Source organism: Podarcis vaucheri (genome assembly GCF_965113315.1).
Source record: "Podarcis vaucheri genome assembly, chromosome: 2".
Taxonomy (NCBI): Eukaryota; Metazoa; Chordata; class Lepidosauria; order Squamata; family Lacertidae; genus Podarcis; species Podarcis vaucheri.
In genome coordinates, this window is record NC_138760.1 from 2,603,181 (window position 1) to 2,616,725 (window position 13,545).

The 13,545-nt window shown below is 40.1% G+C and overlaps 1 protein-coding gene and 1 long non-coding RNA gene across 10 annotated transcripts in view; one reads left to right on the plus strand and one right to left on the minus strand.

Annotated features, from left to right (window-relative positions):
• LOC309524510 (uncharacterized protein) overlaps window positions 1–6,937 on the minus strand; it is an 83,225-nt gene extending 76,288 nt beyond the window's left edge. For 2 of the 9 annotated variants that reach the window (XM_082209087.1, XM_082209085.1), the window contains exons 1-4: window positions 6,831–6,937; window positions 6,153–6,194; window positions 5,400–5,505; window positions 4,656–4,685 (exon numbers count right to left, since the gene is read on the minus strand). In XM_082209087.1, the coding sequence (XP_082065213.1) occupies window positions 4,656–4,685; window positions 5,400–5,442 (73 nt within the window). In that variant the 5' untranslated portion in view covers window positions 5,443–5,505; window positions 6,153–6,194; window positions 6,831–6,937. Of the gene's footprint in view, window positions 1–4,655; window positions 4,689–5,399; window positions 5,506–6,152; window positions 6,195–6,830 lie in introns of all 9 variants that reach the window. The other 7 variants (XM_082209086.1, XM_082209084.1, XR_014215948.1 and 4 more) reach the window with 4 other exon arrangements.
• Window positions 6,938–9,075: 2,138 nt separating this feature from the next.
• LOC309524516 lies at window positions 9,076–11,698 on the plus strand. The gene is made up of 5 exons (XR_014215951.1): window positions 9,076–9,302; window positions 10,235–10,279; window positions 10,721–10,833; window positions 11,292–11,366; window positions 11,549–11,698. It is a non-coding gene; the product is annotated as an uncharacterized lncRNA (long non-coding RNA).
• Window positions 11,699–13,545: the final 1,847 nt, after the last annotated feature.

Consider the following 13,545-nt stretch of genomic DNA (forward strand, 5'->3'; position numbering starts at 1 on the left):
AGTTGCATTTTCTTTAATGGATAGGAGACAGAGACAAAAAATACTGAATGCCGGCAGATTACCTAAGATTATTTTTTATATATATATATATATATATATATATATATATATATATATATACATATACATATATATATATATATATATATATATATATATATATATATATATATATATATATGCAGGTTTTGGTGTCTTCGGGTGTATTCCCGTGTAAGAGTTGGGGTGTCTGGGCGACGTTTCGACGAGGTCTCACTCGTCATCTTCAGGCTGGTGCTTTCGGCTTCTTGTTACTGGAACAGAGCAGGATCTTAGTGTTTGAGTTCCTATAAATACTGTTGAGGGGGTGTGGTGTATAGCCTCCAACGTTCTGGGCAGAGAGGAAGTTCCTAGATTAGTGTGCCTTTTCTTCTTTTGTTCCTTAATTACTTGAGGGATATCTTGAGTGATTTCATGAGTGATATTCTGAATACCACTTAGGTGGGTCATTAAGTGTGGATTAGTTGCTAAAGCTTTCGTGTCTTGACCTCTTGAGACACGAAAGCTTTAGCAACTAATCCACACTTAATGACCCACCTAAGTGGTATTCAGAATATCACTCATGAAATCACTCAAGATATCCCTCAAGTAATTAAGGAACAAAAGAAGAAAAGGCACACTAATCTAGGAACTTCCTCTCTGCCCAGAACGTTGGAGGCTATACACCACACCCCCTCAACAGTATTTATAGGAACTCAAACACTAAGATCCTGCTCTGTTCCAGTAACAAGAAGCCGAAAGCACCAGCCTGAAGATGACGAGTGAGACCTCGTCGAAACGTCGCCCAGACACCCCAACTCTTACACGGGAATACACCCGAAGACACCAAAACCTGCATTCCTGTACCCGTGAAAATCTACGAAAGCATATATATATATATATATATATATATATATACTGACAAATTTGATCTGTCAGACATATGGAGAGTCAGAATTCTACCGTATTTTTCACTCTATAAGACACACCAGACCACAAGACGCACCTAGTTTTTGGAGGAGGAAAACTGCTGTTCTGGCTTGCTGTTCTGGCTTCTGGGATAGCTGCACATCCTGCATTCACTCCATAAGACGCACACACATTTCCCCTTACTTTTTAGGAGGGAAAAAGTGAGTCTTATAGAGCAAAAAATACGGTAACTGAAAAAGACTTCACATTTTTTTGCCCTAAAACTTGCTCAGATCACAATGCAGTATTTATGAAAGTGAAATTATCTACACAGGGATCTTTCAGATGGAGAATGAATGATGATTTGTTGAGGAATGAGCAAATAATTAACAAGGCCCAAAAGACTCTAAAATACTATTTTGAGATTAACATGAACTGTGGAATGCAAGCAGGAGTCATTTGGGACACAAGTAAAGCAGTAATGAGAGGATTCTTCATCCAACAAAATTCAATTAAGAGAAAGATACAGAATGAAAAGAAAGATAAAATTTTGGACCAATTAAAAGATAAAGAGAAGAACCTTAGAAATAATCCAAAGAATCTGCAGATACAAAAGGAAATTAAAGCTTTACAGACTCAGTATTCACAGATTATAAATCAAGAAATAGAATGGAAATTAAGAATGATGAGACAAAGGAATTTTGAATCTGCGAATAAATGTGGGAAACTCTTAGCTTGGCAGCTAAAAAAGAGGCAAAAACAAAGTGCTATTACAAAAATTGTATCAGAAGGAAAGTCTGTAGAGAACCCTGTGGAGATAAGAAGATGTTTTCAGAAGTACTATAAACAACTGTATAAAAATAGTAAAGAAGATAAGTTTAAAATTGAGCATTTTATCAAAACTAATGGTTTGCAGAAGATTCCCAAAGGTAAAAGGATCCTACTAAATGGATTAATTACACGACAGGAGGTTGAAAATGCAAAAAATTCAATGCAATTTGGCAAAGCTCCGGGACCAGATGGACTGTCAGCAAAATACTATAAGACTATGAAAGACTGGCTTAATCAGCCATTGGTAGAAGTTTGCAACAAGATAATAGGAGAAAATAGGAGAAGCTTATATAACCCTGATTCCAAAACAAGATCAAGATAGATCCAATGTTAAAAACTATAGACCAATCTCACTACTTAACATGGATTATAATTTTTTTGATAATTTTCTCGCCAATAGGTTGAAAAAGGTTTTGTCATACTATATTCATAAGGACCAGGCAGGATTTCTGCCTGGAAGACATATGAAAGATAATATTAGGACTATAGTTGACATTTTAGAAAAGTTGGAAGCAAGAAAAAATTGTAAAGCAATGTTAATGTTTATTGATGTGGAGAAGGCCTTTGACAATGTGTCTTGAAGTTTTATGATACAAAATTCAGATAGTATTGGGGTTGGACAGGAGTTTTTAAATGGTATTAATGTGATTTATCATGAACAAAAAGCCAAAATTAAAATAAACAATGTGGTATCAGAGGAAATTACAATTGAGAAGGGTACCAGGCAAGGGTGCCCACTTTCCCCTCTGCTTTTTATTTCGGTCCTGGAGGTTTTGTTAAGTATGATAAGGAAGTTTGAACAAGTTAAGGGTATAACAGTAGGAGCCAAACAATATAAATTAAAAGCCTTTGCTGACGATTTGGAGTTAACACTTCAAGATCCAGACTCCAGTGCAGTAAAAGCACTGGAGTTGATACAGGAGTTTGGACAGGTAGCAGGATTTAAGTTAAATAAGACCAAAACCAAAGTATTAGAGAAAAATTTGGACAATGAGGAAAGGAAATTATTGCAAGAAAAAATGGGCTTGGTTTTTGTGAAAAAAGTTAAATACCTGGGTGTAAATTTGTCGGTGAAAATTTTGAATTTATATAAAGATAAATATGAGAAACTATGGAATGAAATTTAGAGAGATCTTGAGAGTTGGTCGAATTTAAAATTGTTATTAATGGGCCAGATATCTGTGGTTAAGATGAATGTATTACCAAAGATGTTGTTTCTGTTTCAAGCCCTCCCAATCATTGATAATGTGAAATGTTTAAAGAATGGCAGAAAGCTTTATCTAGATTTATCTGGCAGGGGGAAAATCACAGAATTAAATTATTAACAGATTCAAAAGAAAGAGGGGGATTTTCCCTGCCAGATTTGAAGATATATTTTGAAGCCACAGCCCTTTGTTGGGTTAAGGAATGGATACAACTAGATAATGCGGATGTTTTAGACTTGGAGGGATTTGACGATGTGTTTGGATGGCATGCTTATCTATGGTATGACAAGATAAAGGCTCATAATGGTTTCAAAAATCATGTAATTAGAAAACCCTTATATAATGTTTGGATAAAATACAAAGATCTCTTAGAAAGGAAAACACCCAGATGGCTTTTGCCAATGGAGGCAAAGTCCCAGAAAAAGTCAAATATGGAGACTAATTGGTTGATATATTCAGATTTATTATTGGAAGATAAAGAAGGATTTAAATTAAGACCATTTGATCAAATCAAAGATAAAATAAATTGGTTACACTACCACCAGATTAATGAATTGTATAAATTAGATAAGAAAAATAGTTTTGCATCGGGGAGAAACAAATGGGAAGCGGAGTTGTTAGATTCTAAATTTTAAAAATTGTCTAATTTATTGTTGGAGTGGCATACGAAGGATGAACAAGTTAGATCTGTGATGATAGATTGGGCAAGACATGTTGGACATAACATAATGTCTGAAGACTGGGAAAGGCTGTGGAGGAAATGGGTCAAGTTCACTGCATGTACGGTGTTAAAGGAAAATGTTATGAAAATGATGTATAGATGGTACTTAGCCCCTGTAAAACTAGCAAAGATTTACCACAAGAGTGACAACCTATGTTGGAAATGTAAAGAAAAAGAAGGTACCTTTTACCATATGTGGTGGACGTGTCCCAAAGTGAAAGACTTCTGGGGAAAGATTCATAATGAATTGAAAAAAATGTTAAAATATTCATTTATTAAGAAACCAGAAGCCTTTATACTTGGAATAACAGGTTTGGAATTGCCCAAGGAAGATGTCAGATTATTTTTGTATGCCACAACTGCCGCTAGAATTTTGTTGGCCAAAAATTGGAAACTACAAGAAAAGTGGCGGAATGGTAGATGAAGATGATGGACTTTTGGGAGCTAGCCGACCTGACCGGAAGAGTCTGCAACCAGAAGGAGGAGGAGTACCAAGAGGAATGGAAGAAATTAAAAGATTATTTAGCTAAATATGTTAAGATAATTTAAATAGAATGACTTGCGAGTATCAGGTAAGCCTAGGATTTAAATATGTGATGTTCTAGAATACTATGTTAAAAGTTAAAAAGAAAAGAAAGAAAGATGTAAATTGGTTAAGGAAATTTTATGTGAAATTAGTTTAGGAAAACTGCTACAATGATTTATATGGAAACTCAGCCGGGGGGATTTGAGGAAGTCACCTAACAATGTTAACAAAAGTGGAACTATTACAGTTAGGGTATTTGTTTGTTTGTTTGTTTGTTGGTTGGTTGGTTGGTTTCTTTTTATGTTTGTTGATAAGTTTGTTATAAATGTGGAAAACTAATAAAAAAAATTGAAGGGGGGAAAAACCAGGATGGTTGCGACAACAAATAAACTTTGACTTCAACTTTGAGATACTTCCTGAAATTCCTGGACCAAGAATAACTCACTGTCACTGGTGGCGCTCACTTCTGGGGAAGCTGCTGTGGATAAGAGGACATGGCAGTATGAAACAGAATTCCTCCAATACACAGAACAATACACAATTCAATATTTGAATCTTTCCTGCAAAAAGTATTCTTTAATTTCCTCCCAATCTCCATTAAATGGCCAGTGTAATACACTAGAGAGTGCCATCTGTCTGGAAAATTCTACACGTGCAGGATTTTCATTACATATTATGTGGATGGACTAGTTCTATCACAGTCACCATGAGCTGCACTTTCCAGTCACTGATCTGTGCTTTAAATCTCTGTGTTGAAGTGGTTTGGGGTTTTTTATCCCAATGCTTTCCCCAGGAAAACCCACATTTAGCACTGAATTAGAACAAATAATGGAAAACCAGATTGCTGTTTGCTCCAATTCAGTGGTAATGCGCAGGTTTTCCTGGGGAAAGCACTGGGACAAAAAAGAACCCCTCTCAGACACAGAACTCTGAATGAGCCTCATGATAACAGGTCAAGGTGCAACACAGAAAACCACATTAAGTAAGAGGGCACTAACCAAGTTGGACTTGGGCAAATGTCTTTAAGATCAATGCATGAGATCTCTTTTTCAGAGAACATGAACTACAAACCTGTCAGGATTTCTCTCTCCATCTCTCTCTCTCTCTCACACACACACACAGGCAGGCAGGTGGTTGTATAAATTTATAAATTTGCAAAGCCACAATTTACTAGTCAACCCTGTCTCACCCAAAATGAAAGCCATCAAAGAAGAAGTCTTCAAGCTTAGCATTAATAAAACATAAAGGCAAAATCTCCTTCTGATCCTCTGATGTTCCCCACTTGTAGGAGTAGTCTGTGAAGATATATTAAGCATTTAGGGTGGGGGTGATGTTGTAGGTTGGGAGACCATCTGCCTGGGATTTTTTTTAGCACTGTCTGATTTAAATACAATGCTAGGTGTGTAAACACACACACACACCTTTATTCAGATGGACAGTGAACGTCATGCTTAAATCAGCCAACACCATGCCAGGTATCTGCAGCCTGAGTGCCTACATGATGGCATCCTGATGCTTCTCATGGACTGTGTAGCAGTGACCCATATTCCACAGGCAGCTGGCCATGTGGGATCCTACTCAAGTTTTCCAAACAGATGTATCCTCATGTATAAATCAGGCTTGGCAGATGCGCCACCCTTTCTTATGTGAATCGGGACTTCTTTTGTTTTCCCTCTCACTTTAGAGTGGCTACTGTGCAGGCAGTCTGATGATTATAAAGTGAGTCTGCTATGACTGCCTACGCAGAAAATAAAGAATAACTCTGCCTGGATGACTCTATGGTGATGATCTAGATATACAAGTGCCCTAGAATCTGGATCCGCCATGGCATTCTGCTGCCCTCTTAACGCAGTTACTACAGTCACATTGTCCCAAGGAATATTCTACTGGGCAAATTATTCAAAAGGCTCAAGTGCACATGCTTAAAATGTTCAACACTTACCAATGCTGGGAATCAAATCAGTGCTGGGAGGAGGTGATGTCTCTAGAATGAGGACAGAAGATCTCACAACTATTATCCTGAATAATGCTAAATGCTCACTTGTTGAAACTAGCATTTTCCTCTGTGTCATTCAAACCTTTGCATGCCTAGCTGATGTGAACACAGCTCACTGAAATAAGAAGAATTCTGCTGGATCTTACCAAAGGTCCATCTAGTCCAACATCCTTTTTCTAACTTTGGCCAGCCAGTGCTTCCAAGAAGTCCATAAACAAACAAGAAAGGCCTTAACCCTCTCCTGTAGTTTATGGCCAGTGTGCAGTCCTCAGCTGTAAACTACTTATGCTCATGGAAGTTCTATTTTCTTATCATTGGTAACTTCATAGATGTCAGCAGATGTATCCTCATTGAATTTGCCTAAACCAAGGATGTGGCCCTTCATATATGTTGCACTATTGCTCCTGTCATTCATCTCTATACTAGCTGAGGCTGATGGGGATTGCTGTCCAAAAACATCTGGAGGAGTACAGGTTCCCCATCACTGTCTGAAACCATTATTGGAGCCACCTTAGCTTGTGCATCATAGCTATCACTTGGGGGGGGGGTATGAATTCCATCATTTGTTTATGGAATTCGCCCCAAGGAGGAGGGAAACACACTGGGCCATTGAGAATTACATACCTCCAGACACTAGAGCGCAAACCAGCAGAAGTCCCCATATCATCTTCATGGTCATGAATGACTTGGGAGGTTTTCAGGAATTCAGGGCAGCCTAAAGAAGCCGAGGAATGTTGGTCTGATCCACTCTCACTGGCTTATGAAGGAAGGAAACGCCAATGAAAATGGTTGGGTAGTGGGGAGTGGAATCGTGGAGGAAATCAGGATCCTGGTGATGAAAAAATTGGACAGATAAATTGGACAGATAACAATTGGATAAATATGCAAATGGAAGAATTAAGATGGCACACAGCACTTGTGGCACATGAGAATAGACACAATGTTAATTGGTCTTCTAAATAAAGGGAGAGGCAAGGAAATTATTTGCTGTACCAAGGCTTTCTAATCTGTTTACTCAGAAAAGGGATTTTGGTTTTCTTCTTTCTGCCTCTGGCAAATCCTGACTGAGGCATGGACGGTGGTATCTTCTCCTGATGCACCTCACTTTAGGCTTCTCAAAGGGTGTGAAAGCAAATGTATGGCTTCTAGACAACGTGGCACAAATGTGGAGTTTGATGTTATGTGGAGAATTCAGGCTCCTTGAAAATATCGTATTTCACTTAAAGGAAAAATATGTCTAACTCCAATACCTGCAAATAGATGTTTGAAAATGTAAAAAAAAAAAAAAGAGGTAAGGGACCCCTGACAGTTAAGTCCAGTCGCAGACGACTCTGGGGTTGCAGTGATTATTTCGCTTTACAGGCTGAGGGAGCCTGCATTTGTCCGCAGACCTTCTCATTATGGCAAGCCCAAGAGGCTCAATGGTTTAGACCACAGTGCCACCCGCATCCCCATTTGAAAATGTACCTATCTTAATTCTCAGAATGTGACTGAGGAGTGGGATTATTATTACTAGTAGGAGGTGCCTGGTGCTGCCCAGGATTTTTTATAATCCAAAAAAAAGTAGTTGTTGTACTTTAAAAAAGCAGGCAAAAAGCAGGCAAAGTCACACCAAAGTCATATTTGGGTCTTCCATATTGATTCAAAATGACAGCCAGAGTCTAAACATCAATGAAGAGCACCACCCCCACCTCAGGAACCCTTGTGCAAAGTTTGGTGGTGGTATCTCGAGAGGGACCTGAAAGTATAAAGAACAAAGAAAGAAATGGAAAGAGAAACCACTTTCCAAAGTATATGGTAGATTATGATTATCATTATGAATTGCATTTATAGCCCTCTTTTTTCTCCAAGGACCCCAGGGTGGCATACATGGTTCTCCTCCTTCTCCTTTAATCCCCATAACAGCCCTGTGAGGTTGAATCAGGGTGCAAGATTTGCAGGGCCCAGGAGGCATTGAAGCCACAGCTGGCATCTCCTTCTCCATTCATGCCAACATTGCTGAGGTAACAAGGTATTTACCTGGAACATAAATATATTTAAGTTCCAGGTAAATATCCAGGAACTGTTTTGTTATATCCAGGAACTGTAAATTTTAATCTTAAATCCAAATAGGAGTGTGGCATTGCTCTCATTCCCTTAGCATATACAAGAGGCAGTTAATATGACCGTTACAGCCTTGCAGTGACAAATTCCTGCAGGGTAACTATGAAAGGCTGCTAGAACAAAAACAACTGAGTCTTGTGGGACTTTAAAGACTTGCAGATTTACCCCAAAGAAAGAAAGAAAATCTTCTCTCCAATCTGGAATTGGGTGCAAGGTACCACCCATCAACTGCCCTGGTAATCCTGATGCTCTGCTTGGTAGAATAACTGGAGCCAAGGCATATTCAACAATAGGAATAGGGAATCTGTGGCCCTTTAGATGCATTACGGTGGGTCATGCTAACTGGAGCCGATGCAGTTTGGAGTCCAATAACATATGGAGGGTCACAAGCTTCTAATCCCTGCTCAACCACCCCAATTTAAATGGGACATCCCGAAATTACAAAAGCTACCCCTAGCTTCTGATTAAATCCCAGAATGTCCCATTTTTGGATCCAGCACCCTGGCATGAGCCAGCTGGCTCTTGAGAAAGCTTGGGAGCAAAAAAAAACAACCACCCCAAGCATCTTGATTTGGATCAGCAAATTGGAAGGGTATGTTTGGCTTTCAGGAGCCAGATTTGTGGATAATGGCCAATTTGTCATGTCCTGGCTAATCCCATCTCCACTCCAGTTTATGTAAATGGTGGCATTCATCCTCAGGGCATCCTGTATTTATTTATACACACTGTCTGTTTTCTCCATAATTAACATCATTATGATGCAATATCTCAACTAAACTCGTAATATTTCTCTGCTAGCTCCTTTGATTGGTTTCTGTCGCTTACATAAAGTCAGCAGTGTAGGTACTCTGCTCAGTGTCAATCAGTATTCTGGCTTCATCACAGCATCTTGAGTGTCAAGAAACATTGAGGCTGCTGTCTGTGTTTCTGCAATGAAGACTCTTTGGATCCTTCTCCTGCTGGCAACTTCCACTTGGGCTTTTGTTGCTGTGGGTAAGTAGGGAGAGGCCACCCAGGAAGTGTTTCTTATTTGGGGTGTTTTCTGTCCTGCTGTGAGAAACCTCTACAGGTGTCCAGTATGAAAGAAACAGTTCTGTGTTTAGTGACCATGCCAAATGTTTTTAATTACCTGATTTGAAACACAAATCTGCCCAGCTCATAATGCTCAGGTATTATGCGCTGCACTGCCGGAGCACAATTTCTGTTCTCATCCTGAAGCAAAGTTCTTAACATGAGGTACTATTTCTGGGTTAGTGGAGTCTGTAACCTGAAGCATCTGTAACCTGAGGTACCACTATATATGCATTAATATTATAACCCAGGAGAGAAAACACACACACAAATTCTTTACAAATGCTTGCTAAAATAGCTCATAGACACTGGGTCAATTCCAAGCTAACTCTTGAGGGATTTTATCATGGGTAGTTGAACACTGGTGATTTTTTTCCAGAGATGGGGGGAAATTGTATTTTGTTTGCATTTTAATGTGAAACTTCCTAATTTATACAAGCAGAAGTTCAATTATCGTTCAACATTCACACTTCTGGGATAGCTCAGTTGATGGATCACAAAAGGCTTACTCAGGTTCATGGGCCTGAGCCCCCCATTGAGCAAAATATTCACACATTGCAGGAGGTAGGACTAGAGGAGCCTCATGGTCCCTTCCAACTCTATAATTCTAAGATTTGCACGTCTCCAGGTTTTGCAATGCCATTCTCCAACCAAAATTCTGGGAAAGTGAAAATGAAAATGCACAGACTAGTGAAAACAACATAGTCAAATGCATTGCATTAGGGGAAATTTCTTGTAAAAATGTATATATTTGTCCAAACGTGTATTTTAGGAGAAAGATGCACTGAAATGCTGTCTTTCTGTGAACTTTTTCTTATTATTTTAAAAAGAACATTTACACCCATCTCGTCTAGATTCCAGCAATGCTGCCCGAGAGTCCCGATCCAGCTCCGGTCCTGGTAAGCAGATTGACACCCCTGGTGGGAAGGGCACTGAGCCTAACTTGGTGACTGATGTTAATGTGTGTGGAAATCCTAAAAAGTAGGTCCACTGTAAGATGAACTAGAAACAAAACAGCGTAATACATGGAGAGGTGAGCAGACACTTTTTGTGCTAGGCAATCCTGCAAATGGCTGGGAAATCTTCTATAGCTCAGACTCTGAGCCAACGACTGAAACGTTAGAGACAGAGACAGCACCTCAAAGGAAGAAAACAGTGAAAGATTTAAAAAATAATATTTCTGAAACAACCCCCCATCCCACCACATCTCATCTCAAGCTTTTGGAGTTGAAGGGGCAATTGCTGGGGTGGGGAGGGAGCAGGGCTCTCCAGTGTGGGAATCAAGCCATTTGAAGCAATTCACAGAAGAGACTAATTATTATTTTTTCCATGGCACCCAGGGGCAATTTCTGCACGCGCATTCCTCACAGATCTGGCCAGTGTGTTTGGCAGTACCTCTGAAGTGTTTGGTGAACTTTTCACTCAAATGGTTACGTCCGTTTTGGGGGGAAAGGTAAGTGTTGGAGGACATTGCAAGTAGGGAGCATTTTTCAAAACAAGCTTGTGTGGTGAGCATGAGAGGGGGAAAGTCCCAATGTGATGTGGAGAGAAGTGGATGAGGTTTTTTAAAATGCAAACGCAATGCAAGGAAACTGCTCTTGGGCTGCTCAGTCTAGAAGAGCTCATGTACCAGCAGACAGAGGGTGGAATTCAATGCCATACTGTGACAAACGTTCTGCCAGGCCCCTGCAATGTATTTTGCACAGGTTCCCACAATAAAGTATAACTGCTGTGGCCATTTCCACCTTCCATTAAAAAGATGTGGGTGTGTGGCCTTGGGAGGCTGCGGGGAAAGTAGGGACCCCCGAGGGAAGGGAGACAAAGGCCGGGAGAGAGATGCAACAGAATTACTGGGAGGTGAGGAGGATGGTAATAGTGAAGAAGTTAACCCTGCTGAACTTTTCTTGATAGACACCAGAGAACTGAGGAGTGGGGCTCGTGGATCTCCAGGCTCCGAGCCAAGCAACAGGAACTGATTAGCCATGGGTAAGCAGCTCCAAGTCATAAGGTACTGGGCACTATCTGGAGGGCCACAAGTTTCCCATTCCTTCCTTGAACTTCTGCCCCAGACATGAAATGAAACAACAGCTGTCCAGTCCTTCAGTTTCTTCTGTATGGTGAATGTTGCTGTATTAAGAATGTTGACTTTAAGTCATGTTCAATTTCAGATATTTGCAGCAATGGTACAATTGGACTTCTGCATGGTCTAGAGCAGTCCTTTCCAACAGGTCGGTCGTGGGATGTCCCTGGTCCTGGTCGATCCTGGTCGATTGTGGGATCGAGATGCCCCACCCAAAAAGCAGCTCAACAACTTTGGCTCATCTCCCCCCCCCCAAAAAAAAAAAAAAGCTCAAGAACTCTGGTCAAACCAATGGGTAGATCACTGTCATTTTTTTTAATAGTGGGAGTAGATCGCAGTCTCTTGGAAGCTGGACAGCCCTGGTCTAGAGAATGAAGGAGGCTTTGACATCCTGGTGTTTGCCATCCTGGTAGATTGCCACATATCTATACCAATTGATCAATAAAGTTCTAGTCAAGCAAATCACTGGCATTTGACTCTATGCACCTTATTTGTGGCTTTCTGTATAGCAATGCATGATTATACATTCCTAACACACTAACATGTGTTTTTCAAGACACATTGGCTAGGATTCACATAACCAGACCCACCACTTAGCCTTGTGCAAATGTTTCTGCTTATGCAATGGGCTTCCTCCCATCTCCCCCATGCTCCTCATAGGTCTGGAGTACCCCAAGAACAGCACAGGGGGGGAGGGGGGAGGGTTGTACTGCCTGACAAGCAGCAATGGTTGTGTTGGAGGAATTTCAACAGGGGCAAATGTAAGGTTCTGCACATAGGCAGGAAGAACCAGTTGCACAAATATAACTTGGGGGACAGCTGGCTGGCCAGCACTACATGTGAAAAGGATCTGGGGGTCTTAACAGACGCAAGCTTAACAGCAGTCTACAAGGTGATGCAGCAGCAAAAAGGCTAATGCTATTCTAGGCTGCATCAACAGAAGTCTAGTGCACTGGGCAGTGGAAAAGACTCCCTCAGGAGGTGGTGGGCTCTCCTTCGGTGGAGGTTTGTAAGCAGCGGTTGGGTCTGCCATGGATGCTTTAGTTGAGATTACTGCACTGCAGGGGGTTGGACTAGATGACCCTTCCAACTCCACAATTCTGTGATTCTAAGAATTGCTGGAGGATTGCAGCACTGAATTCCACCCACAGAATTTGTCATTCATGCTTTACCCTTAAAACGTCCTTATACAATTTATTTTATTTCATTAAATTTACGTAATGCTTGATTGTGAAACAACCAACCACCTCAAAGCAGTTTACAAAAAGAATAAACCATAAAATTATTGATAAAAACAGTTAATAACAACTATTCAAAACATTCAGAGGAGAAAATAAAACTAGAGATAAACTAAAAACACACAGCATCATTCTAATAGGGCAGGCTTGTCCACATAAGAGCACATTCCTTGATGCATGCAAAACCAGACCAACCCAGGCCACAGCCAGGAATAATATTTGAGCCTCTTCGGTTAGAAGGCTAATCACCCTATCAATGTCCTACTTGCTAGGCTCTTTCTCAGTTTGTGGTAGGAAGGCAATTTATTAATGCTTGGGCCATTCACATATAAGATAAATAAGATAGATAAATACAATGCAAAATCCAAGTCAAAGTATTGCATAAAGTAACATTACTGCCTAGAATCATACAGAAAACATCTTCTAAATACTATGTAAATCGCATGTAGCATGTATGAAATTTACAAACTGAAATTCAATACAGATAAAAAACATTAAATATTAAAATATATTATGCTTAAATAAGCACATCCTCCAAGCAGTCGACTGCCATCTCCTTCACAACTCCTGCCCAGGTTTCCATTGCTGCTACGATAAAAAGAGAGACCTTGTGGGTTACCCTACAATCTGTGTCCAACAGAAGGTAGAAAATGTTTTGTGGAATGGCATTGGATGAGTAAGAACAGATCCCAGAAATTTGGTGCTTGGTTCAGAATAAAGTGAACCAAAGAACAAATAAAAAAATTCCTTCCAGTAGCACCTTAAAGACCAACTAAGTTAGTTCTTGGTATGTGGGCATTGTTTGGAAACAAAGGGCTGCAAATGCTTGCCTAAGCTTTGGAAATGT